The 27,570-nt window shown below is 44.5% G+C and overlaps 2 protein-coding genes and 1 long non-coding RNA gene across 3 annotated transcripts; 1 reads left to right on the top strand and 2 right to left on the bottom strand.

Annotated features, from left to right (window-relative positions):
• Positions 1 to 1,797: 1,797 nt before the first annotated feature.
• On the bottom strand, positions 1,798 to 3,182 carry LOC148934033 (uncharacterized). The gene is made up of 2 exons (XM_089062144.1): positions 1,992 to 3,182; positions 1,798 to 1,857 (listed from the first exon to the last, which is right to left on the bottom strand). The coding sequence occupies exons 1-2, from the start codon at positions 3,180 to 3,182 to the stop codon at positions 1,798 to 1,800; spliced, it is 1,251 nt and encodes a 416-aa protein (XP_088918270.1).
• A 15,098-nt stretch (positions 3,183 to 18,280) lies between these two features.
• LOC148934034 (uncharacterized) lies at positions 18,281 to 22,143 on the bottom strand. Its single transcript, XM_089062145.1, has 2 exons — positions 20,953 to 22,143; positions 18,281 to 18,313 (listed from the first exon to the last, which is right to left on the bottom strand). Exons 1-2 carry the CDS (start codon positions 22,141 to 22,143, stop codon positions 18,281 to 18,283), a joined length of 1,224 nt encoding a protein of 407 aa, XP_088918271.1.
• Positions 22,144 to 25,755: 3,612 nt separating this feature from the next.
• On the top strand, positions 25,756 to 27,419 carry LOC125185389 (uncharacterized). Its single transcript, XR_016135012.1, has 2 exons — positions 25,756 to 27,074; positions 27,150 to 27,419. It is a non-coding gene; the product is annotated as an uncharacterized LOC125185389 (long non-coding RNA).
• The last annotated feature ends 151 nt before the right edge of the window (positions 27,420 to 27,570 follow it).

A 27,570-nucleotide genomic window follows, 5' to 3' on the forward strand; every position in this document is an offset into this window, starting at 1 on the left:
GGCACGCATAATCTCCCTTCAAAAGTGAGGGCGTTATCCGCTTCTTCGCGGTAACTCACCTCTTTTCCCGTCCTCACCTTAAGTCGAATTTTCTCTAATGCTTCATCACTCCTTTGAGCTTCAACAATTCTGGCCCTTAAGTCTGGTTCAATCACTAGAGTGGCGATCCTACTTTCCACCGTCTCTGGTGCTCTCACTACCTCCAATCGCATTTTAGCGAATTCCCGTACGAGTTCCTCACGTTGTGTAAGGAAGGTGGCCACTTGGGGTGTAGTTTTCCTGCTCAAGGCATCTGCCACTATATTCGCCTTGCCTGGGTGGTAATTTATACCACAGTCATAATCCTTGACTAATTCGAGCCATCTACGTTGTCGCATATTTAAATCCTTCTGCTCGAAAAAGTACTTAAGGCTCTTGTGGTCCGTGAAGATCTCACATCGAACTCCGTAGAGGTGATGTCTCCAAATCTTCAGGGCATGTACTACTGCTGCTAGTTCCAGATCATGAGTGGGGTAATTTAGCTCGTGTGGCCTGAGTTGGCGTGACGCGTATGCGATCACCTTGCCATTCTGCATCAATACGCATCCAAGTCCGACTTTTGAAGCATCGGTGTACACTACATAGCCTGCTTCTGGTGCTGGCACGGCTAGGACTGGTGCGGTGGTCAACTTTTCTTTTAATAGTTGGAAGCTCGCTTCGCACTCCGGCGTCCAATTGACCTTAGCTCCTTTCTTGAGCTGCTGAGTCAATGGTCTGGCTATTTTAGAAAATCCTTCAATGAACCTCCGATAATATCCAGCCAAACCTAAGAAACTTCGAATTTCACTAGGTGTTGTCGGTGACTGCCAACGTTGTACTGCTTCCACCTTTGTAGGGTCCACTCGGATCCCTTCTGCCGTTACTATATGTCCAAGGAAATTCACCTCGTTGAGCCAGAACTCACACTTGCTAAACTTAGCATAGAGTTTCTCGGCTCTCAACGTCTCTAAGGTGGTTCTCAGATGTTCCTCGTGTTCCTTCTCGTTCTTCGAGTAGATGAGTACATCATCTATAAAGACTAGGACGAACTTGTCCAAGTATGGGTGGAACACGCGGTTCATTAAGTCCATGAACACTGCCGGGGCATTTGTGAGCCCAAAAGGCATTATAGTGAATTCGTAATGGCCATATCTGGTGCGGAACGCCGTCTTGGGTACATCGTCATGTCGGACCTTCAGTTGGTGATAGCCTGATCTCAAGTCCATTTTTGAGAATACACCGGCCCCTCGAAGTTGGTCAAAAAGGTCATCAATCCTCGGTAGAGGATACTTGTTCTTGAGCGTCAGCTTGTTCAACTCTCGGTAGTCGATACACATTCTCAGTGTTCCGTCCTTCTTCTTTACGAAGAGCACTGGTGCGCCCCATGGTGACACACTGGGTCGGATGAAACCAAGGTCTAATAATTCCTGTAGCTGTATTTTGAGTTCTTCTAACTCTTTAGGCGCCATTCTGTATGGTGCCTTCGATACTGGGGCCGATCCTGGTTCGAGATCAATTGTGAATTCTAATTGCCTGTCTGGCGGCAATCCAGGTAGTGCGTCTGGGAAGACATCTGGGAATTCTCGTACCACTGCTACATCTTCAATCTTACGGTCCTCTTTCTCTTCTCCATTCAGGTAAACGAGGTATGCAGGGTATCCTTTCCTTATCATAGTGGTTGCTTGTAGTGGAGAAATTATGGACTTTCGTCGCTTCATGGAGATTCCGTGGAAAATTGTGGGTTCCTTCCCTGGGTATTGCAGGGAGATCTGCCTTTCCTTACAGAGAATGGTAGCGTAGTTTGCAGATAGCCAATCCATTCCCAAAATGATGTCGACGCTCCACATTAACATCACATGCAAATTGTGAGCCACTAACTTAAGGTTTCCCATAGTGAATTCTACGTTTGAGCAAGTTCGTGTGATGTCTATAAGGCCTCCTACGGGTGAGGACACCCTCATCTTATGTTTTACTCCATCAGTAGGCAGTTCTAAGGTATCCACACAAGGTGCTGATATGAACGAGTGTGATGCACCATTATCAAACAAAATGGCAATAGGTATGTTGAGGAGAGTTCCCATACCTGCCAGATTGCCCTGCTCCTGGTTTCCTGGCTCTGTCTTAGGCTGCCTCGGTCTCAGTGCAAAAGCTCTGGCCTGAGTGGGAAACCTCTGTCGTAGCTGCTGCTGGTGTTGTGGAGCTTGGGGTAGGGCCGCTTTTCCTTTCGGCTCAGCTTGAAGTGCCCGCAGTTGTGGACGCTGCCCTTGATAGTTCTGTCTCCCTCTGACTCCAGCGTTCCTATCCGGGCATTCTCTGGAGAAATGTCCACCCTTGCCACAGTAGAAGCACCTATCAGTCCCAGCCTTGCACTCCCCATGATGATTCTTCGAGCACTTAGCACAGGGAGGGGCTCTAGGTCGGTACTCCATCATCTGATTTGGAGTAGTTTGCCTTCCACCATTCTGCGGTGGCTTCAGAGCAAGTTGCGGTCTCTTAATTTCATTTGGAGCACGATCTCCATCCCACCTCCTTTTCTCTCGGAAGTTTTGCTGTTGTTGAGGTGGTGCTGTGGCAACAAGTACAGTTGACTTCTCTTTGGGCATGGCTGCCTCGATGTCCAAGGCTCGACTCAGTGATTCGGGGTACGACAACCCTCCAAGGCTTGCCAAGGCCATTCTTATTTCGTGCCTCAGACCGGCACAAAACTTCTCAGCCATCCTCTCATCAGTATCGACTTGGCCAGGCGCATAGCGAGACATGTCACAGAACATTCTGTCATACTCAGTAACGGACATCCGCCCTTGTTTCAGATTGTAGAATTCCACTTTCTTAGCCTTACGGTAACTCTTCGGGATGTACTTGTCATACATTCCAGTTTTGAACTCATCCCAAGTCATCTGAGCCAGTTGTTCCGGGGTCAAAATTTTCTTTCGTGCCTCCCACCAGAAATCAGCTGATCCTGTCAGTTGGAAGGTCACACAAGTCAAGCGTTCCTGATCGTTGCAGTGGAGGAAGTTGAAGATATGTTCCATGGAGCGTATCCAGTTTTCAGCCACAACTGGGTCCCCTAAACCATTGAAAACCGGAGGGTTCTGTCTTAGGAAGAGTTCTTCCACTCGCCGCTCCTGTGGAGGTGGAGGCGGCGGAGGAGGTGGTGGGGTCATCCCTCTTCCCGCTCCATTTCCTCGTGGTACATTTTGTGGCACCTCGTCATTCCTTCTTGGGCGTCCGGCTCGTCTTCTTGGCGGCATTCTGATCTAAGGATGACAGGGTTAAAAATAGATTTATACTCGTCGAATGTCATAATCTTATGCATTGGATTCATTAAATGCACCATTTTCTTTTGAACATAAGGAGTAAAAATAACAAATATCGAATAACATAGCCAAGAAACATCACATGTCATAATCAAAGAAAATTGCCTCTAGCGAGGACTTAAAATCTGATACATGTGAGGGCAATAAGGAAAATAAGAAAACTCCTAAAAGGTTCGATACATGGAAAGAGAAAACATGATGCTAAGCTACTACGATAAACACGCCTGAGGCCTGCCCAATCAGTCCTGCTCAGAGTCGCTGCTGATCCACATCGGGTCGCCATGACTAGTCCCCTGATGGGACGTCTCCATCGGAGGCACCGGCTCCTCGGGGTGCTCCGGCACTGCCACAGGCTCTAGTGGCCCTGGGGCTGCTACTGGTGCAAAGGGAATGTCGGTCCCGGCGGCCAACTCCCTGCGCATCCGCCATGTACGGTTGTACAGCTCATTGAAGGAAGCCAAATCCACCGGGTGGAGGAACAGCTGTAGTACCTCCGGGTGGGGCTCCACTGGAGGTGGAGGTATCTCTGGTGGTGGTCCGGCCGGTGGTGGGGGAATGAACTGTAGGTGCACGCAGCGGAAGAGCATGTAAATAAATCACATAATAATCAGATCTATTTAGCAGATTATTTAGACAAAATCTATTCGCGTAATTATCACATGTATCATGCTCATAACTTGAATTAATCATGCTTTAAGAATATTGAAAACCTAAAACATGCTTTTCTACGGAGTAGAATAATACCTAATTAATTCTCCAAAGAATTGAAGATGGCTAGCGACTTCTCCACGTGTAGCTTTAAGTACTAGACCACAAATCTTCTCTCTGGTTCCCGAACTGTACTCTAATATCAGTGTGGGCTGATCTTACTAGAATACTAGGACTTAAATAAAGAAGACAGAAGAAATCCTTTTTGGAATAGGACTCAAATTCGAAATCTCCTACAGCTGGGAGAGATCGAAATTTTCGAAAATTGCAATATGAGATATTGTGTATTTTCTGTCTCCTTTATTCTCCTATTTATATTAAGTTCCTTTTGGGCCCAGACAGGGATCTATGGAAGGCTTTGGATATGGGCTCATCCAATTTACTTTTTACTAATTAAATTGAACCCACAATTTAATATAAGTTATAATTGGAATATTACGAGCAGCCACTACAGAAGTAATATTGAACTCTCCCCATCCAAATCCGAAATTATAAGTAATCCGGGTTTCCGTTTATCTTTCATTTCCCGTGCTTAAGATTAATATGTCCATTAATTAATTAATGTCTGCTATTGACTTAATTAATTAACTTCTTATTAATTCCAAGAGTGGACTTAGCATGAAACACTCATTTATTATTCATAGAGTAATCATACTCCAACTAGCTAGGTTCCGAATAATAAAACTTAGTTTCGCGCTCCTCTTGAGGACATTATCAAACGAGACTCACCTCGTGCACGATTCAATATAATAGCAATCCTAGCACCGCTAGATATCGATCACCACTGCCCAATATATCAGGATAATTGGGCTACGAAAAACCCGCACCATTTGATAAGTCAAAGCAATGCATAATCAATACCGTATGCTCAATGCTAACCTACATTGATTAAGAAATAAATATTTATCAAGACCTCGCCTTTCAGTAGATAGCCCAAGGCAAGTCTTGCTGTTAGATCCGTTCAGTGCTATACCACACCAATGTCATCTTATTTCAGTAAGGCTTAGAAATATACGGACTGACATTGCAACCTTTCTCGATGGGTAGTCTAATTCCATCTAGGTTGTGAAATTCATATTTTTCTTTGTTTAGAACTGACCGTATTACCTTAAAGTGGACGACGCCCACAACCGGTCTACTAAAACAAAGACTTAGACTTTGTTAAGTTAACTTATACATTTAAACATGCATTAACATCCATTAAATGTAAAACATAACAACATTATGACAAAAATAATCTGTTTTATTCATTGGAAAATAAAATAAGAGTTTTACAGTATTCAATCACTCGAAACGTGATTTCTAGTATACAAACTCTAACAATCTCCCACTTATACTCAAAACACTTTCGAGTATACAAAATGTGCTAACGTCTAAATCTCCCACTTATACTGAAAGCGGATTGAGGTCTTGAATTAGTCGAACTCCCATTCCTTCAACATGGCTTTCATACGGCTTTACCGCTAACGCCTTCGTGAAAGGATCTGCCAGGTTGTTTTCTGACTCAATCTTGACCACTTGTATGTCTCCTCTCTGCACTATATCTCGAATGATATGATACTTCCTCTCTATGTGCTTGCTCGCCTTATGAGCCCGTGGTTCCCTCGAATTTGCCACAGCACCAGAGTTATCACAATAAACGGTGATGCGCTTGGGCATATTCGTAACCACACCTAAGTCCAGAAGGAAGTTCTTAAGCCATACAGCCTCCTTTGCAGCCTCCGAAGCGGCTACATACTCGGCTTCCATGGTAGAGTCTGCAATGCATTTCTGCTTTACACTCTTCCAAACTATAGCTCCACCTCCTAAGGTAAACACATATCCGGAAGTTGATTTTCTCGAATCCAGATCAGCCTGAAAGTCTGAATCTGTATATCCTAAAGGACAGAGCTCGGCTGCATTGTAAACTAGAACATAGTCCTTAGTCCGATTAAGGTACTTGAGTATGTTCTTTACGGCAGTCCAATGTCCTTGGCCGGGATTTGATTGATATCTTGCTACCATGCCAACAGCAAAGCAGATATCGGGTCTAGTACAAAGCATAGCATACATGAGACTACCAACTGCCGAGGCATATGGTATTCTTCTCATCTCTGCTATCTCAGATGCTGTCTTAGGACACATCTCTTGAGACAACTGGATGCCATGTCTAAAAGGTAGGAAACCTTTCTTGGCATCTTGCATGCTAAAGCGTCTAAGTACCGTTTCGATGTAAGATTCTTGGGATAAGCACAACATTTTCTTACCTCGGTTCCTAAGAACCTTGATACCGAGAATGTGTCCCGCATCACCCATATCTTTCATCTCGAACTGGCTGGACAACCAAGTTCGCACTGATGACAACATCTTTTTATTGTTTCCAATTAGAAGAATGTCATCTACATACAAAACTAAGAACACAACATTTCCTTTTTCAACCTTCTTATACACGCAGCTTTCATTAGGGCATTTTTCGAATCCAAACTTTTGAACAGTTTGATCGAAACACTGGTTCCATGATCTAGATGCTTGCTTGAGACCATAAATGGCCTTCTTAAGCTTCCAAACCATGTGTTCCTTGCCCTTCACTACATAGCCTTCGGGTTGTTCCATGTAGATGGTCTCCTCAAGACTCCCGTTTAGAAACGCAGTCTTAACGTCCATCTGCCATACTTCCCAATCCATGTAAGCTGCTATAGACAAAAGTATACGGATCGATTTGAGCATGGCCACTGGGGAGAAGGTCTCATCGTAATCGATACCTTCCTTTTGGGTATACCCCTTAGCCACTAGTCTTGCCTTGAAGACTTTAACTCGTCCATCGGGTCCACGTTTACGTTTGTATATCCACTTGCTCCCAATGGCAGTACAGCCTTCGGGTAGGACAGACAAATCGTAGACGTCTTTGTCTAACATAGATTGTAGTTCCGAATCCATTGCTTTCACCCATTCGCAATGATCGACATCAGCCTGCGCCTCTGCAAAATTCCAGGGATCCAGTACATTGCTGTCCGAGGAGTGATCCATACACTCACCCAAACCAATGTATCTATCGGGCTCATGAGAGACCCTCCCACTGCGGCGCGGCACTACAATATCTGGAGTATTAGTTGAAGTTTCTGGAATTGTTGTTACACTTGGTAATTGTTCTTGGTTAATGGAAGTTGAAACTTGAGTTAGCTCTTCTAGAGCAATCTCACTGCTGGACTTATGATTCATTACATAGTCTTCCTCTAAGAATGTGGCATGAGTGCTCACAATCACTTTCTGATCTCTGAGACTATAGAATTCATAAGCTTTCGTTCCTCTAGGGTATCCTATAAACACGCAAACCTCAGTCCTAGATTCCAGCTTAGTTGGATCCTTTTCCAATACATGAGCCGGACACCCCCATACTCTGAGATGTTCTAGATTGGGCTTACGCCCATTCCACAACTCATATGGGGTAGTAGGAACAGATTTAGAAGGTAAGACGTCTAAGAGATAGTTTGCAGAAAGCAAAGCATGACCCCAAAACGAAACAGGTAACCGTGCATAACTCATCATCGATCTGACCATATTTAATAAGGTCCTATTCCTTCTTTCAGCCACGCCATTCTGCTGGGGTGTGCCCGGCGCAGTCGTTTGGGATTCAATCCCAGCTACCGATAAATAGTCCAAAAACTCGGCACTTAGGTATTCGCCTCCGCGATCAGATCGCAGGCATTTGATACTCTTACCATGTTGCGTCTCTACTTTAGCCTTAAACTCCTTGAACTTGTCAAAAGTTTCAGACTTGTAGCGCATCAAATAGATGTATCCGATTTTCGAGTAGTCATCTGTAAAGGTGACGAAATATCGAAAACCGCCCCTTGCCTCGGTTGACATTGGTCCACACACATCAGTATGAATGAGCTCAAGTACTTCTTTGGCCCTATTCCCCTTTGATCTAAAAGATCTCTTAGTCATCTTGCCTTCGAGACAGGACTCACACTTCGAAAACGGTTCCTTCTCAAGACCTTTAATAAGATCTTGATCAACCATCGCATGAATCCTTCTTTCGTTGGCATGACCAAGTCTAAGGTGCCATAAGTACGTTTCATTCATTGAAGTTGAAGGTTCTTTTCTTTTCTTAGAAATTTTCGATGTAGCATTGAGTTCTGATTTACGTTGATTAAATTGTGTAGAAGTGATCGTGTACAGATTGTTTTCCATGATACCGCGACAGATATAAGAACCATCTTTCTTAATAACGCAATTGTCATTAAAAGAAATCGAATATCCATCATAAGACAATTTAGAAACTGAAATTAAATTTCTTCTAAAAGAGGGTATCAACAAAACATTCTTCAAAATCAAAAATCTATCACTAGAAAAACGTAAATAAACGTCTCCCACTGCAACGGCCGCCACTTTCGTAGCGTCGCCCAGCTGGACCTCTATCTCACGATCATGTAGCCGTCTTGTCACCTGCATCAAGTCAGGATCAAAACATATATGATCAGTTGCTCCAGTATCAATAACCCAAGTATGAGTAGATGTCAAAGCCAAACATGACTCGACTACTAGAGCATGGTGCATACCTGTAGCCTTGCCCTTTTTAGGACAATCTGGCTTCCAATGACCTTTCTCTCCACACTTGAAGCATTTTCCAGTTTGCTTCTTGTCACCCCGCTGTTTCTTCTTTCCCTTAGCATTGTTGACTGCTACTTGGTTCGGTGCCTTTTTCTTTCCTCTTCTAGCCTTAGAGCCAGAGGAATTAGGCGCGATACTCATCATAGCTACTTTAGCTTGAACCATAAGGTCCTCCGCCGACTGAAGTTCAGTCAGCAACTCTGCTAAAGTATAATTCCGTTTGTTCATCTCAAAGTTGAGCTTGAACTGCTGGAAGCTAGGGGGAAGACTCTGAAGGATTATAGTAACCTGGGACTCGGGATCGATCGTCCCTCCCAATACCTCAATCTGGTTGAGGTGACTCATCATCTCGAGGACGTGTTGCCTCACAGACGAGCCTTCCTTCATAGACTTCGTCATGATACTCCGAAAGGCTTGAGACTTAGCCGTTCGATTCTGAGTACCAAAAAGATTTGCGAGATTTGTCATGATCTCGGCGGCAGTTTCCATGGCAGAATGCTGATGCTTGAGTACTGATGACATAGAAGCCAACATGTAGCACTTAGCCATCTCATTCGCCTTATGCCACCGTCTATGCGCATCTCGCAATGCTTGGCTGGCACTAGCAGCCGGGACAGCTGGGCGTGGAGTAGTGAGTACGAACTTGTACTCTTCTGCTGTGAGAACGATATCCAAGTTTTGTTTCCATTCGATGTAATTTTGGCCTTCGAGTTTGTTTTCTTTGAGAATGGCAGAAAGAGGATTAAAAGACATCTTGACGAATTTTATTGCACTTCAAACAGAAGATTTTACTATTTGTCATAAACTTATGTAAGGAAATTGAGTAGATTAACCATAAAACTTTTCAAAATCTTACAACAGCAAAATTAATAAATTGTATCCTCCTCAGGAGGTTAATACGCATTAAAATTTCGACAATTTACTGGTCACAACACCGACATATCAATAGCTTCCTCCTCTGGAGGTTGACATGTCAAATGCTTCCTAAGCACGACCACCTGGTTTAGCATTACAGTATTTTATTTCTACAACACACTCCCATAACAATGTTCATGTGTTGATAACAAAATCAAGCTATCTCATAAATTCCGATTGAACCCTGAAACTCGCAATTCCTTAGGATTATTGTCCCTACTCTGTAGGTGGCGATAATATTAGGAATCACTTTCTAGTTCACTCTATTCATTATTTGAGAAGTCCGCCCTTATGAACTTACTGTTTTCGTAGGATTATTGTCCCTACTCTGTAGGTGGCGATAATATTAGAAAATCAGCTTCACAAAATTTGGCAGTCCAACCGATGGAGACCATATATAAACCATTAGTTCATAATTATCGCTTAGAAATTTGGGTTATGGTTTTAATTAATTATCCTTTAGCCTTAAGGCAGATTAAGACTAATTAAATTCTGTTGGTATTTAATTTACTGGATAATTAAATCTTTTATAATCTTTAATATCTTAATATAGAAACTATTAATCTAGAATTTAATTCTCATTCATGTCTTACTATAAGATATATCTAAAATAAAATACATTATTTATAATCTTAATTAGACATGAAAAATCAAATTCATATAATTTCCAAGTTCAAGATTAGGAAGAATATCAATTATATTATTTAATGTATTCTTATATATATCATATCTTATAATAGATTCTAGATATATATTATAATTAGGAAACTATTAAATTATTCTTATCTATATCATCTAGGATATAAAATATTCATAGATATAGAAAATAATCCAAATATTCCTAAAATCTAGGGAAATCTTCCCAAAATGTTTTATTTCATTAAATAATATTATTTTTAATGATATCTATTAATTAAACAATTAAATAATCATTAAAATAATCTTTCGTCAATTTCTAGAGATTCGAGGTTGGCACGAATCTACACAACGAAGATACGAAGATATCCCCGGAGATTCTCGCCGGGACGGCGTGTTCGCCCCCCGACGACCGCCGGAAAACCCGCGCCTTACGGCGCGCTCTTCCTTCTCCCTTCTTCCTCCCGGCGGACAACCGCCGAGATTTCACCCTCCGTCGTCGTCGAGCCAGAAGGCGCAGCCAGAGCCACGACCTCCCGGCGATCTCCCACTGCCCGACGAGCTCGCGCGCACCAGCAGCCGGCGGCTGCTCTCGGTTGCGCCTCGCTAGGGCTGGGTCGGCTAGGGTTTCGGTATTAGGGTTAGGGTTAGGGTTTTGCGAAGAAGACCGGCGCCTCGGTGGTTCTCGGACGAGCCACCGTGCCAGGCTTCCTCCGTCCGACGCGTCTGGTGCCGCCTGGGCTCGCGGTCTCGATCGGCGGCGCGCGCGAGCCCCTGCTCGCATGCGCGTCGCCGCGTGATCGCACGTCCTCGGCTCCTGTCGCGTCGCATCGCGTTTGATCGGGGCCGGCTAGGGTTTGGCGGGCTTGGCCGGTGGCGCGCGCGAGCCCTTGCTCGCCGGCGCGTCGCCCCATGCCCGTCGCCCTCGGCTCCCACTCGATTGGCAACCCTCTTCGATCGATCATAGCGCAATTCGTCCCGGCGCAAGCGCCGACGAATCGCACATCTAGTTCGTTCGAATAATTCAAGTTCTATGATTCGAATGTTCTTGAGTTCAACATGCATAAACATAAAAAATAAAAACACAAGAACATGCTTCGTAATCAATCAAGACATGCATACATGAATTTCGCGAAATTTAAATCCAAATAATCAGAGCCAAAGACTGGCTCTGATACCAATTGTAGGTGCACGCAGCGGAAGAGCATGTAAATAAATCACATAATAATCAGATCTATTTAGCAGATTATTTAGACAAAATCTATTCGCGTAATTATCACATGTATCATGCTCATAACTTGAATTAATCATGCTTTAAGAATATTGAAAACCTAAAACATGCTTTTCTACGGAGTAGAATAATACCTAATTAATTCTCCAAAGAATTGAAGATGGCTAGCGACTTCTCCACGTGTAGCTTTAAGTACTAGACCACAAATCTTCTCTCTGGTTCCCGAACTGTACTCTAATATCAGTGTGGGCTGATCTTACTAGAATACTAGGACTTAAATAAAGAAGACAGAAGAAATCCTTTTTGGAATAGGACTCAAATTCGAAATCTCCTACAGCTGGGAGAGATCGAAATTTTCGAAAATTGCAATATGAGATATTGTGTATTTTCTGTCTCCTTTATTCTCCTATTTATATTAAGTTCCTTTTGGGCCCAGACAGGGATCTATGGAAGGCTTTGGATATGGGCTCATCCAATTTACTTTTTACTAATTAAATTGAACCCACAATTTAATATAAGTTATAATTGGAATATTACGAGCAGCCACTACAGAAGTAATATTGAACTCTCCCCATCCAAATCCGAAATTATAAGTAATCCGGGTTTCCGTTTATCTTTCATTTCCCGTGCTTAAGATTAATATGTCCATTAATTAATTAATGTCTGCTATTGACTTAATTAATTAACTTCTTATTAATTCCAAGAGTGGACTTAGCATGAAACACTCATTTATTATTCATAGAGTAATCATACTCCAACTAGCTAGGTTCCGAATAATAAAACTTAGTTTCGCGCTCCTCTTGAGGACATTATCAAACGAGACTCACCTCGTGCACGATTCAATATAATAGCAATCCTAGCACCGCTAGATATCGATCACCACTGCCCAATATATCAGGATAATTGGGCTACGAAAAACCCGCACCATTTGATAAGTCAAAGCAATGCATAATCAATACCGTATGCTCAATGCTAACCTACATTGATTAAGAAATAAATATTTATCAAGACCTCGCCTTTCAGTAGATAGCCCAAGGCAAGTCTTGCTGTTAGATCCGTTCAGTGCTATACCACACCAATGTCATCTTATTTCAGTAAGGCTTAGAAATATACGGACTGACATTGCAACCTTTCTCGATGGGTAGTCTAATTCCATCTAGGTTGTGAAATTCATATTTTTCTTTGTTTAGAACTGACCGTATTACCTTAAAGTGGACGACGCCCACAACCGGTCTACTAAAACAAAGACTTAGACTTTGTTAAGTTAACTTATACATTTAAACATGCATTAACATCCATTAAATGTAAAACATAACAACATTATGACAAAAATAATCTGTTTTATTCATTGGAAAATAAAATAAGAGTTTTACAGTATTCAATCACTCGAAACGTGATTTCTAGTATACAAACTCTAACATGAACTCCATCCCCAAGTCAGCGAGGCCGCCAAACTGTGGCTCCTCCTCAGCGGGACCATCCTCCCTCATCTCGCTCCACTCCAAAACCTCCTCGGGCTCCTCATCCGGGTCCTCTCCCTCGGAGTCCTCCTCACTGACCTCATCGTCGTCTACGCCCTCCTCCTCTGAGTTCTTGTCATCATCCTCATTCGCCGCGCTGCTCCCCATAGACCCGGTCTCATCACTCGAGTTGGGCGTAACCTCTACTCGGCCCCTCTCGCGGGCGGGAGCTCGAGACGACTGCCCCTCCTTGAATACTCCGCCTGCACCCCGCATGAGGGCCAAGGGTGGCAACCTGCGGAATCCCTCGCTCCCGGGCGCCTGCGTCTCTGGTGGGGGCCCATCACCGAAGTGGAAGCACCCTGCTGAGACCGCGCTCAGGAAACCGGGCATATCCCCGATAGGCTCATAAGTGGGAGGCGGGGGCGACGTGTACAACTCGGCAGTGGCCGTCATCCAACTCTGCCACTCCTCGGGAAACAAACCGACGAGCCTCATGATACCCTCGTAGGGCTTCACCCCATGACAGTTGGCCTCGTCCCATAACTTCGCGTAGTGTGCTACGAACTCTGCCAGCGTATCCCCATGGCAGCGGCGGTAGGACCGGAAATAGCGAATCACTGCCTCGGAATCCGCGCCAGCTCGGAGCGGCCTACGATGGGTGTAGCGCTGTCGTGCCATCTGTACGAAAGAATGGGCTCTCAAAAACGCGAAAAGAGAAAATAACGTATAGAAGTAATATGTATAGAGAATTATATAGTACTAGCCGTCGTATCAATAAACCGTTAGGGTGTTCCCTGATAGGGGTAGATCATATTAGTATTCGTTTTGAGTGACACGTGGGCCCTCATAATTTTGGACGTTCTTTCTCCTTTTTAAACGTAAAGGTCGTAATACAGTACGTCGTAGTTCGCATTTAAAGTTCTATTTTTCAAGACAAGTTAGGGGTTCGCCCTATCTTGCATCTTTTCGTTGATTTCATCGCTCTTGGAAGCGGTGCAAGAGTTGTCATTCCCGACTATTCGTTCATAGATACTCTAGCCTAATGTACCTCCTTAGGCGCTCTAGGTTTGCATGCATAGTCCCAGATGTGAGTTATTAACACTATTACCATAAGTCCAAAAGGTCACATAGCTGGTCATGCATAGCTCATTACACTTAGTGTCCAAAAAGCAACTCATAACGTTTCATGAAAAACACATCTTTTTCAAAGAGATTGCACAGCTTTTGCATGACTAAAACATTACTATACTTTTTTTTTTTTTTGAAACTTTTTCAAGAAATATAGGTATTTACCTCCTTTGCCTTGCTGTGGTTGAACGTGACGAGTCGAGGTGTTGGGTCCTTTAACTTTCCATTTAAGTCATGTTCTAGCATAGTGCTATCATTCTAGACTAAGGCTTGAAAGAAGGTTCTTGGGTCCAGAGCGAAAGAACGGTGCTCTGATACCACTTTGTCACGACCACAACTCCCTAGTGCTAGTGAGCGTGGCTATTTCGCGACTAAACAATTCTCAATAATCAAGGGACAACATAGAAAGGATGAAATCACTTAAATCAACAGTATCAAAGGCATATGGGTACATAGTCAAAACGTGTTCAGAGTATCAAGACTAAGTTCAGAGCTTGCTAGTACATAATTCTAGGTTTTGCAGCGGAAGAGTCCAAGACAAAATAGCACGTATGAAGACATGCTACTTTGGGCTACCTAACTACTTATTTAATATGCTTGTCCCAACACCTTCGCCTGCTCGTCCACGTTCAACCTGCACATTTGAAAAATAACATGCAGGGCTGAGTATTTGATATACTCAGTGGGCACATTGCCAAAAATGGTTTTATCTTTTAATTGTCAATGCCACAGTTGAGTGATCACGGGGTTTTACTTAAAAGACCCGAGTCACTAAAATACTTTTCCTTGAGTAAAGATTTGATTGCGCAATCACATAACATAGATATACCATATCTGAAACTGATGTGAACCGGGAATGTGGCCACATTCCACGACGGTCACTGGACCGGCCAACCCCTTTTGTTAGCTCACGGTCCCCTTATGTGTACACTAGTCCGAGTAGGGTTTGCGGCCCTACTGGGACCCGAATTCGATTTAACTTGAATTGGCATAGCCAAGCAGATAGGTAATCATAAAACAAAACATGGCATGACAACATACTTGAGCAAAGAATCACATTTTCATACTAAAACACGTTTTAAAAGAATGCCCACCTCAAAAGCTAAAGCTCCTTCCGAAATTTCCTTAACTTGGTCTTAGATGACGTTCGAAGACGTCCCTTTAGGAAATAAAAAGATACTTAATTAGATTTTGAGATATCCATTAAGCTTAGACATGAATGCATCCTAAGTGCGTGATCATTTTATTCTTTTTTTTTTTTTTCCTAATTCATAAGAAGTCCTTGAGCACTAAATAAATCTTGCGATTTAGTTAGGTGTGGAGGTCTACCAATTATTCGTTTAACGAAAGAGCGTTACCTCCTATATATTTTATTCAAGTACTAAAATAGACTCGAGGTCTATTCATCGTTAGCGTATCAAAATTTCTTAAAATTAAACATTTGAGCACTCTTGCTACTTTCCGGAAAAATTAGACTTATCCTCGTGGGATTAATTAGCGGACTATTAATTATTAAATCCATAACATTGAAAAGCCCATGATTTAATTAGGTTCCTTCTTTAATTTAGTTAGTGGCCCAAATTAAAACTTGCACCACTAACCCATCTTATTGATTAAATTGAGGCCCAAAACAAAAGTAAAGAGAGGCCCAATTGGAAAAAGAAAACAAAGGAGAAGCCCCAATTACTCCACAAAAGCAATCGGCCCTCCCTCATTCCTAATTCCCTAATTCGAAACCCTAAACGGAGAGAGAGCTCGGCGGCGCCTCCTCGCCTTCCGCCGCTAGCTGCTCCGGTCGGCGCCTCCCTTGCGCCGCCGGGGACTTGATGCTTCTCCCTCACCATCCTCGGTCTCACTCTCTTCTTAGAACAACCATCCCCAAATCAAAACACATCCAACCCTAATCTCTCCTCCCTCTTCTCTCTCGGCGGTAACGCCGCCTCGCCCGTCGCCAACGCCGCCATCCGTCACCGCCGCTTCGCGGCCGCTCTCATCCTCGGCTGCCCGACGAGCAGGGCTGCCGCCCGCCGCGTTGTTCGGCGCCGCTCAGCCCATCTCCGCCTCCTTCCTCGTCTTCTCCGGCGATTCGCCGCTGCCCTCTTCACCTCAGGAGCTTAGGCTCGCCGTGGATGTTCCCGCGGCTGCCCTCGCCTCCAGTTTCAGCGAGTAGTGCCGCCTTGCAATCCTCCGTTACCGTCCCGATCGGGCAACCCAAGTGCAAGTCGTAAAAGCTAAGTCCTTTCACCCCTTTTGTTTATTAGTACTTTGTTCAAGAATTTGGGCAGTAGCTATGTTGGAGACGTTTGATTGTTGTGATTTGAGGTTGTGATTTCTGAGATAAGAATTTGCTCACTGGAATGAGCTTGATTTTTGGGCTAAAGTGTTGATTTTGAAACGTTTATAGTTTGCTACTGAAATTTAGCATGAGGGCAGCCTATTGTGCTCTTGTTCCATTTATGAGTTAAAACTCTTCAAGGCTACTACTGCTATGAGATTTCTCTAGCAAATTCTACATCCTTGAGCTAGCATGATGTTCTAAACAAGGGCAGAGTGTGCTTGTGTTATTTTGATTGTGCTTCCTAAGTTGTGGTGCCTCTATATGATGATATGTAAAGCTATTGGGGAAGGAAGATGGAGGTGTATTACCTCTGGAAAATCGAAGGAGAGGCTGTCTTTGATGCTTTTCTCCACTTGTTCCACCCTCTACTCTCGGTTTATGCTGAGATTTTGAAGTGTGTGTGAAAGGAAGTTGAATGTGTTGTGGAGGAAATTTATAGGATAATTGTGGTGTACTATGGGGAATTAAATGGGGCTGTTGTATCACTTGTTGTTATGCTGCAGAAAATCCCACTTTAATGATCCCATTGCCCCTCCTTCTTGGCTGCAATTTGGCATTTTATATGGGCACCTAGTACTTGGCTAGCAATTTGAATCGTTTGATTGTGCAGTGAGCAGGTGGCTGTTGTGCCAAGGGTGTTGCAGGGCTGACTTTCCTCTTATGGTGATTCTTTGGGTCATCTATAACTAAAGAAGGTTGTCTCCATCCCTAAGGTAAGAGTCCCCTCCTCTTTTTTTCTTTGTTTTCTTTTGTTCCTTAGTAGACAAGAACTGACTTCTACCTTGCAGGTCGAGACAAGCTTGGTTGCCAAGCTGCTGGCTGTCTGGAACAGTTGATACCTTGGTCCACGGCTGACCGGAAAACGGGCCGCGACTATCGGCCCGGGAGGAGAGACCGATTCTATTCGATCAATGCACATTTTATCCTTTCCTTTTTCTTGTCTCCTTTATTTGAGGACTTGCTCCATGTAACATATATATATATATATATATATATATATATATATATATATATATATATTCGTTGTTCAATAGTTAATTTTGTTCTATGTATTGAAGCATTTGAACGTTAGTTGCTCGTTAATTGTTTTCGAAAATTCGTGATATTTTACAATGTAAATTCCAATTGCTTAGTTCAATTGATTACTTAGCTTTTACTTGTAACTAAAAAGTTTTAAATTTCACCGCAAAACCCGAGTTTCATTAATTCTTCATGAACGGGGAACTTCACATCCTTAGTTCGATCTAAAACAAAACGAAAGGAAAGAAAATAAAGATGCGGGTATTACATTCTACCCTCCTTAACGAAAATTTCGTCCCGAAATTTCGCTTAAGTTACTCGAAGAGCTCTGGGTACTTTTCTTTCATCTGATCTTCCAATTCCCACGTAGCTTCCTCGTGACCATGATGCTTCCATAAAACTTTCACTGTTACAATAGATTTATTCCTCAATTCCTTGACCTTCCTATCCAAGATTGCCTCTGGCTTCTCTTCATAGCTTAAGTCTGGTTCCAAAACCATTTCCTCCTGAAGAACTATGTGTTTTGGATCGAACACATATTTCCTCAACTGAGAAACGTGAAAAACATTGTGCACGTTCCCGAAACTCGACGGGAGTGCCAATCTGTACGCCAACGACTCCTTTTAGAATCTCGTAGGGTCCGATGAAACGTGGTCTTAGTTTGCCCTTGACGCCAAATCTCGTAATTCCTTTAGACGGGGATACCTTCAGAAAAACTTTGTCTCCCGCCTTGAACAGATCGGTTCGGCGAGCATCTGCGTAAGACTTTTGCCTATCTTGAGCTTCCTTGATTCTCTCCCGGATCTGGCGGACGATCTCTATCATTTCCTCTACAGAGTCTGGTCCAAGCGTCTTTCTCTCACCGACCTCATCCCAATAAAGTGGTGATCTACATTTCTTCCCATACAGTGCTTCATATGGGGCCATGCTTATGGTTGCCTGATAACTGTTGTTGTAAGCAAACTCTATAAGTGGCAATACTGGCTCCCATTTTCCTCCGCGGTCGAGCACTACGGCCCTCAACATATCTTCTAAGGTTTGGATTGTCCTCTCAGACTACCCATCAGTCTGTGGATGGAATGCCGTACTGAAATTCAACCTGGTGCCTAGCTCTTGCTGCAGGCTTATCCAAAACCTAGAAGTAAATTTTGGGTCACGGTCTGATGTGATCGTCACCGGTATTCCATGTAACCGTATGATCTCTTGCACATAGATCTGAGCTAACTTGTCCGATCCGTAAATGATACGAACTGGTACAAAGTGGGCGCTCTTGGTGAGGCGATCTATAATCACCCAAATAGCAGTATTCCTTCGTTGTGACTTTGGCAATCCTGTCACGAAATCCATTGCAATGTGCTCCCATTTCCACTCGGGAATTTCCAGGGGTTGCAATTTCCCATAGGGTCGTTGATGTAGAGCCTTCACTTGTTGACATGCTAGGCACCTTTCTACAAACGACGCTATGCTCCTCTTCATGCCATCCCACCACAAATGCTTCTTCATATCTTGATACATTTTCGTACCTCCTGGGTGGGCGGTGTAGGGTGTCTCATGCGCTTCGCTCATGATCTCATCTCTGAGAGCCTCATCATTGGGCACGCATAATCTCCCTTCAAAAGTGAGGGCGTTATCCGCTTCTTCGCGGTAACTCACCTCTTTTCCCGTCCTCACCTTAAGTCGAATTTTCTCTAATGCTTCATCACTCCTTTGAGCTTCAACAATTCTGGCCCTTAAGTCTGGTTCAATCACTAGAGTGGCGATCCTACTTTCCACCGTCTCTGGTGCTCTCACTACCTCCAATCGCATTTTAGCGAATTCCCGTACGAGTTCCTCACGTTGTGTAAGGAAGGTGGCCACTTGGGGTGTAGTTTTCCTGCTCAAGGCATCTGCCACTATATTCGCCTTGCCTGGGTGGTAATTTATACCACAGTCATAATCCTTGACTAATTCGAGCCATCTACGTTGTCGCATATTTAAATCCTTCTGCTCGAAAAAGTACTTAAGGCTCTTGTGGTCCGTGAAGATCTCACATCGAACTCCGTAGAGGTGATGTCTCCAAATCTTCAGGGCATGTACTACTGCTGCTAGTTCCAGATCATGAGTGGGGTAATTTAGCTCGTGTGGCCTGAGTTGGCGTGACGCGTATGCGATCACCTTGCCATTCTGCATCAATACGCATCCAAGTCCGACTTTTGAAGCATCGGTGTACACTACATAGCCTGCTTCTGGTGCTGGCACGGCTAGGACTGGTGCGGTGGTCAACTTTTCTTTTAATAGTTGGAAGCTCGCTTCGCACTCCGGCGTCCAATTGACCTTAGCTCCTTTCTTGAGCTGCTGAGTCAATGGTCTGGCTATTTTAGAAAATCCTTCAATGAACCTCCGATAATATCCAGCCAAACCTAAGAAACTTCGAATTTCACTAGGTGTTGTCGGTGACTGCCAACGTTGTACTGCTTCCACCTTTGTAGGGTCCACTCGGATCCCTTCTGCCGTTACTATATGTCCAAGGAAATTCACCTCGTTGAGCCAGAACTCACACTTGCTAAACTTAGCATAGAGTTTCTCGGCTCTCAACGTCTCTAAGGTGGTTCTCAGATGTTCCTCGTGTTCCTTCTCGTTCTTCGAGTAGATGAGTACATCATCTATAAAGACTAGGACGAACTTGTCCAAGTATGGGTGGAACACGCGGTTCATTAAGTCCATGAACACTGCCGGGGCATTTGTGAGCCCAAAAGGCATTATAGTGAATTCGTAATGGCCATATCTGGTGCGGAACGCCGTCTTGGGTACATCGTCATGTCGGACCTTCAGTTGGTGATAGCCTGATCTCAAGTCCATTTTTGAGAATACACCGGCCCCTCGAAGTTGGTCAAAAAGGTCATCAATCCTCGGTAGAGGATACTTGTTCTTGAGCGTCAGCTTGTTCAACTCTCGGTAGTCGATACACATTCTCAGTGTTCCGTCCTTCTTCTTTACGAAGAGCACTGGTGCGCCCCATGGTGACACACTGGGTCGGATGAAACCAAGGTCTAATAATTCCTGTAGCTGTATTTTGAGTTCTTCTAACTCTTTAGGCGCCATTCTGTATGGTGCCTTCGATACTGGGGCCGATCCTGGTTCGAGATCAATTGTGAATTCTAATTGCCTGTCTGGCGGCAATCCAGGTAGTGCGTCTGGGAAGACATCTGGGAATTCTCGTACCACTGCTACATCTTCAATCTTACGGTCCTCTTTCTCTTCTCCATTCAGGTAAACGAGGTATGCAGGGTATCCTTTCCTTATCATAGTGGTTGCTTGTAGTGGAGAAATTATGGACTTTCGTCGCTTCATGGAGATTCCGTGGAAAATTGTGGGTTCCTTCCCTGGGTATTGCAGGGAGATCTGCCTTTCCTTACAGAGAATGGTAGCGTAGTTTGCAGATAGCCAATCCATTCCCAAAATGATGTCGACGCTCCACATTAACATCACATGCAAATTGTGAGCCACTAACTTAAGGTTTCCCATAGTGAATTCTACGTTTGAGCAAGTTCGTGTGATGTCTATAAGGCCTCCTACGGGTGAGGACACCCTCATCTTATGTTTTACTCCATCAGTAGGCAGTTCTAAGGTATCCACACAAGGTGCTGATATGAACGAGTGTGATGCACCATTATCAAACAAAATGGCAATAGGTATGTTGAGGAGAGTTCCCATACCTGCCAGATTGCCCTGCTCCTGGTTTCCTGGCTCTGTCTTAGGCTGCCTCGGTCTCAGTGCAAAAGCTCTGGCCTGAGTGGGAAACCTCTGTCGTAGCTGCTGCTGGTGTTGTGGAGCTTGGGGTAGGGCCGCTTTTCCTTTCGGCTCAGCTTGAAGTGCCCGCAGTTGTGGACGCTGCCCTTGATAGTTCTGTCTCCCTCTGACTCCAGCGTTCCTATCCGGGCATTCTCTGGAGAAATGTCCACCCTTGCCACAGTAGAAGCACCTATCAGTCCCAGCCTTGCACTCCCCATGATGATTCTTCGAGCACTTAGCACAGGGAGGGGCTCTAGGTCGGTACTCCATCATCTGATTTGGAGTAGTTTGCCTTCCACCATTCTGCGGTGGCTTCAGAGCAAGTTGCGGTCTCTTAATTTCATTTGGAGCACGATCTCCATCCCACCTCCTTTTCTCTCGGAAGTTTTGCTGTTGTTGAGGTGGTGCTGTGGCAACAAGTACAGTTGACTTCTCTTTGGGCATGGCTGCCTCGATGTCCAAGGCTCGACTCAGTGATTCGGGGTACGACAACCCTCCAAGGCTTGCCAAGGCCATTCTTATTTCGTGCCTCAGACCGGCACAAAACTTCTCAGCCATCCTCTCATCAGTATCGACTTGGCCAGGCGCATAGCGAGACATGTCACAGAACATTCTGTCATACTCAGTAACGGACATCCGCCCTTGTTTCAGATTGTAGAATTCCACTTTCTTAGCCTTACGGTAACTCTTCGGGATGTACTTGTCATACATTCCAGTTTTGAACTCATCCCAAGTCATCTGAGCCAGTTGTTCCGGGGTCAAAATTTTCTTTCGTGCCTCCCACCAGAAATCAGCTGATCCTGTCAGTTGGAAGGTCACACAAGTCAAGCGTTCCTGATCGTTGCAGTGGAGGAAGTTGAAGATACGTTCCATGGAGCGTATCCAGTTTTCAGCCACAACTGGGTCCCCTAAACCATTGAAAACCGGAGGGTTCTGTCTTAGGAAGAGTTCTTCCACTCGCCGCTCCTGTGGAGGTGGAGGCGGCGGAGGAGGTGGTGGGGTCATCCCTCTTCCCGCTCCATTTCCTCGTGGTACATTTTGTGGCACCTCGTCATTCCTTCTTGGGCGTCCGGCTCGTCTTCTTGGCGGCATTCTGATCTAAGGATGACAGGGTTAAAAATAGATTTATACTCGTCGAATGTCATAATCTTATGCATTGGATTCATTAAATGCACCATTTTCTTTTGAACATAAGGAGTAAAAATAACAAATATCGAATAACATAGCCAAGAAACATCACATGTCATAATCAAAGAAAATTGCCTCTAGCGAGGACTTAAAATCTGATACATGTGAGGGCAATAAGGAAAATAAGAAAACTCCTAAAAGGTTCGATACATGGAAAGAGAAAACATGATGCTAAGCTACTACGATAAACACGCCTGAGGCCTGCCCAATCAGTCCTGCTCAGAGTCGCTGCTGATCCACATCGGGTCGCCATGACTAGTCCCCTGATGGGACGTCTCCATCGGAGGCACCGGCTCCTCGGGGTGCTCCGGCACTGCCACAGGCTCTAGTGGCCCTGGGGCTGCTACTGGTGCAAAGGGAATGTCGGTCCCGGCGGCCAACTCCCTGCGCATCCGCCATGTACGGTTGTACAGCTCATTGAAGGAAGCCAAATCCACCGGGTGGAGGAACAGCTGTAGTACCTCCGGGTGGGGCTCCACTGGAGGTGGAGGTATCTCTGGTGGTGGTCCGGCCGGTGGTGGGGGAATGAACTCCATCCCCAAGTCAGCGAGGCCGCCAAACTGTGGCTCCTCCTCAGCGGGACCATCCTCCCTCATCTCGCTCCACTCCAAAACCTCCTCGGGCTCCTCATCCGGGTCCTCTCCCTCGGAGTCCTCCTCACTGACCTCATCGTCGTCTACGCCCTCCTCCTCTGAGTTCTTGTCATCATCCTCATTCGCCGCGCTGCTCCCCATAGACCCGGTCTCATCACTCGAGTTGGGCGTAACCTCTACTCGGCCCCTCTCGCGGGCGGGAGCTCGAGACGACTGCCCCTCCTTGAATACTCCGCCTGCACCCCGCATGAGGGCCAAGGGTGGCAACCTGCGGAATCCCTCGCTCCCGGGCGCCTGCGTCTCTGGTGGGGGCCCATCACCGAAGTGGAAGCACCCTGCTGAGACCGCGCTCAGGAAACCGGGCATATCTCCGATAGGCTCATAAGTGGGAGGCGGGGGCGACGTGTACAACTCGGCAGTGGCCGTCATCCAACTCTGCCACTCCTCGGGAAACAAACCGACGAGCCTCATGATACCCTCGTAGGGCTTCACCCCATGACAGTTGGCCTCGTCCCATAACTTCGCGTAGTGTGCTACGAACTCTGCCAGCGTATCCCCATGGCAGCGGCGGTAGGACCGGAAATAGCGAATCACTGCCTCGGAATCCGCGCCAGCTCGGAGCGGCCTACGATGGGTGTAGCGCTGTCGTGCCATCTGTACGAAAGAATGGGCTCTCAAAAACGCGAAAAGAGAAAATAACGTATAGAAGTAATATGTATAGAGAATTATATAGTACTAGCCGTCGTATCAATAAACCGTTAGGGTGTTCCCTGATAGGGGTAGATCGTATTAGTATTCGTTTTGAGTGACACGTGGGCCCTCATAATTTTGGACGTTCTTTCTCCTTTTTAAACGTAAAGGTCGTAATACAGTACGTCGTAGTTCGCATTTAAAGTTCTATTTTTCAAGACAAGTTAGGGGTTCGCCCTATCTTGCATCTTTTCGTTGATTTCATCGCTCTTGGAAGCGGTGCAAGAGTTGTCATTCCCGACTATTCGTTCATAGATACTCTAGCCTAATGTACCTCCTTAGGCGCTCTAGGTTTGCATGCATAGTCCCAGATGTGAGTTATTAACACTATTACCATAAGTCCAAAAGGTCACATAGCTGGTCATGCATAGCTCATTACACTTAGTGTCCAAAAAGCAACTCATAACGTTTCATGAAAAACACATCTTTTTCAAAGAGATTGCACAGCTTTTGCATGACTAAAACATTACTATACTTTTTTTTTTTTTTGAAACTTTTTCAAGAAATATAGGTATTTACCTCCTTTGCCTTGCTGTGGTTGAACGTGACGAGTCGAGGTGTTGGGTCCTTTAACTTTCCATTTAAGTCATGTTCTAGCATAGTGCTATCATTCTAGACTAAGGCTTGAAAGAAGGTTCTTGGGTCCAGAGCGAAAGAACGGTGCTCTGATACCACTTTGTCACGACCACAACTCCCTAGTGCTAGTGAGCGTGGCTATTTCGCGACTAAACAATTCTCAATAATCAAGGGACAACATAGAAAGGATGAAATCACTTAAATCAACAGTATCAAAGGCATATGGGTACATAGTCAAAACGTGTTCAGAGTATCAAGACTAAGTTCAGAGCTTGCTAGTACATAATTCTAGGTTTTGCAGCGGAAGAGTCCAAGACAAAATAGCACGTATGAAGACATGCTACTTTGGGCTACCTAACTACTTATTTAATATGCTTGTCCCAACACCTTCGCCTGCTCGTCCACGTTCAACCTGCACATTTGAAAAATAACATGCAGGGCTGAGTATTTGATATACTCAGTGGGCACATTGCCAAAAATGGTTTTATCTTTTAATTGTCAATGCCACAGTTGAGTGATCACGGGGTTTTACTTAAAAGACCCGAGTCACTAAAATACTTTTCCTTGAGTAAAGATTTGATTGCGCAATCACATAACATAGATATACCATATCTGAAACTGATGTGAACCGGGAATGTGGCCACATTCCACGACGGTCACTGGACCGGCCAACCCCTTTTGTTAGCTCACGGTCCCCTTATGTGTACACTAGTCCGAGTAGGGTTTGCGGCCCTACTGGGACCCGAATTCGATTTAACTTGAATTGGCATAGCCAAGCAGATAGGTAATCATAAAACAAAACATGGCATGACAACATACTTGAGCAAAGAATCACATTTTCATACTAAAACACGTTTTAAAATAATGCCCACCTCAAAAGCTAAAGCTCCTTCCGAAATTTCCTTAACTTGGTCTTAGATGACGTTCGAAGACGTCCCTTTAGGAAATAAAAAGATACTTAATTAGATTTTGAGATATCCATTAAGCTTAGACATGAATGCATCCTAAGTGCGTGATCATTTTATTCTTTTTTTTTTTTTTCCTAATTCATAAGAAGTCCTTGAGCACTAAATAAATCTTGCGATTTAGTTAGGTGTGGAGGTCTACCAATTATTCGTTTAACGAAAGAGCGTTACCTCCTATATATTTTATTCAAGTACTAAAATAGACTCGAGGTCTATTCATCGTTAGCGTATCAAAATTTCTTAAAATTAAACATTTGAGCACTCTTGCTACTTTCCGGAAAAATTAGACTTATCCTCGTGGGATTAATTAGCGGACTATTAATTATTAAATCCATAACATTGAAAAGCCCATGATTTAATTAGGTTCCTTCTTTAATTTAATTAGTGGCCCAAATTAAAACTTGCACCACTAACCCATCTTATTGATTAAATTGAGGCCCAAAACAAAAGTAAAGAGAGGCCCAATTGGAAAAAGAAAACAAAGGAGAAGCCCCAATTACTCCACAAAAACAATCGGCCCTCCCTCATTCCTAATTCCCTAATTCGAAACCCTAAACGGAGAGAGAGCTCGGCGGCGCCTCCTCGCCTTCCGCCGCTAGCTGCTCCGGTCGGCGCCTCCCTTGCGCCGCCGGGGACTTGATGCTTCTCCCTCACCATCCTCGGTCTCACTCTCTTCTTAGAACAACCATCCCCAAATCAAAACACATCCAACCCTAATCTCTCCTCCCTCTTCTCTCTCGGCGGTAACGCCGCCTCGCCCGTCGCCAACGCCGCCATCCGTCACCGCCGCTTCGCGGCCGCTCTCATCCTCGGCTGCCCGACGAGCAGGGCTGCCGCCCGCCGCGTTGTTCGGCGCCGCTCAGCCCATCTCCGCCTCCTTCCTCGTCTTCTCCGGCGATTCGCCGCTGCCCTCTTCACCTCAGGAGCTTAGGCTCGCCGTGGATGTTCCCGCGGCTGCCCTCGCCTCCAGTTTCAGCGAGTAGTGCCGCCTTGCAATCCTCCGTTACCGTCCCGATCGGGCAACCCAAGTGCAAGTCGTAAAAGCTAAGTCCTTTCACCCCTTTTGTTTATTAGTACTTTGTTCAAGAATTTGGGCAGTAGCTATGTTGGAGACGTTTGATTGTTGTGATTTGAGGTTGTGATTTCTGAGATAAGAATTTGCTCACTGGAATGAGCTTGATTTTTGGGCTAAAGTGTTGATTTTGAAACGTTTATAGTTTGCTACTGAAATTTAGCATGAGGGCAGCCTATTGTGCTCTTGTTCCATTTATGAGTTAAAACTCTTCAAGGCTACTACTGCTATGAGATTTCTCTAGCAAATTCTACATCCTTGAGCTAGCATGATGTTCTAAACAAGGGCAGAGTGTGCTTGTGTTATTTTGATTGTGCTTCCTAAGTTGTGGTGCCTCTATATGATGATATGTAAAGCTATTGGGGAAGGAAGATGGAGGTGTATTACCTCTGGAAAATCGAAGGAGAGGCTGTCTTTGATGCTTTTCTCCACTTGTTCCACCCTCTACTCTCGGTTTATGCTGAGATTTTGAAGTGTGTGTGAAAGGAAGTTGAATGTGTTGTGGAGGAAATTTATAGGATAATTGTGGTGTACTATGGGGAATTAAATGGGGCTGTTGTATCACTTGTTGTTATGCTGCAGAAAATCCCACTTTAATGATCCCATTGCCCCTCCTTCTTGGCTGCAATTTGGCATTTTATATGGGCACCTAGTACTTGGCTAGCAATTTGAATCGTTTGATTGTGCAGTGAGCAGGTGGCTGTTGTGCCAAGGGTGTTGCAGGGCTGACTTTCCTCTTATGGTGATTCTTTGGGTCATCTATAACTAAAGAAGGTTGTCTCCATCCCTAAGGTAAGAGTCCCCTCCTCTTTTTTTCTTTGTTTTCTTTTGTTCCTTAGTAGACAAGAACTGACTTCTACCTTGCAGGTCGAGACAAGCTTGGTTGCCAAGCTGCTGGCTGTCTGGAACAGTTGATACCTTGGTCCACGGCTGACCGGAAAACGGGCCGCGACTATCGGCCCGGGAGGAGAGACCGATTCTATTCGATCAATGCACATTTTATCCTTTCCTTTTTCTTGTCTCCTTTATTTGAGGACTTGCTCCATGTAACATATATATATATATATATATATATATATATATATATATATTCGTTGTTCAATAGTTAATTTTGTTCTATGTATTGAAGCATTTGAACGTTAGTTGCTCGTTAATTGTTTTCGAAAATTCGTGATATTTTACAATGTAAATTCCAATTGCTTAGTTCAATTGATTACTTAGCTTTTACTTGTAACTAAAAAGTTTTAAATTTCACCGCAAAACCCGAGTTTCATTAATTCTTCATGAA

The sequence above is a fragment of the Salvia hispanica genome, chromosome 1, assembly GCF_029641045.1.
Source record: "Salvia hispanica isolate PSC_SH4W2 chromosome 1, Shi_PSC_v1, whole genome shotgun sequence".
NCBI lineage: Eukaryota > Viridiplantae > Streptophyta > Magnoliopsida > Lamiales > Lamiaceae > Salvia > Salvia hispanica.

Excerpts from the sequence above, each read along its gene's own strand:
- LOC148934033 (XM_089062144.1), bottom strand. The coding sequence starts at position 3,182 with ATGACCCCACCACCTCCTCCGCCGCCTCCACCTCCACAGGAGCGGCGA. Across the intron at positions 1,858-1,991 it reads TAGAACTGCCTACTGATGGA|CGTCGACATCATTTTGGGAA; the intron begins GTAAAACATAAG and ends GTTAATGTGGAG.
- LOC148934034 (XM_089062145.1), bottom strand. The coding sequence starts at position 22,143 with ATGACCCCACCACCTCCTCCGCCGCCTCCACCTCCACAGGAGCGGCGA. Across the intron at positions 18,314-20,952 it reads TAGAACTGCCTACTGATGGA|TTATCAGGCAACCATAAGCA; the intron begins GTAAAACATAAG and ends TTACAACAACAG.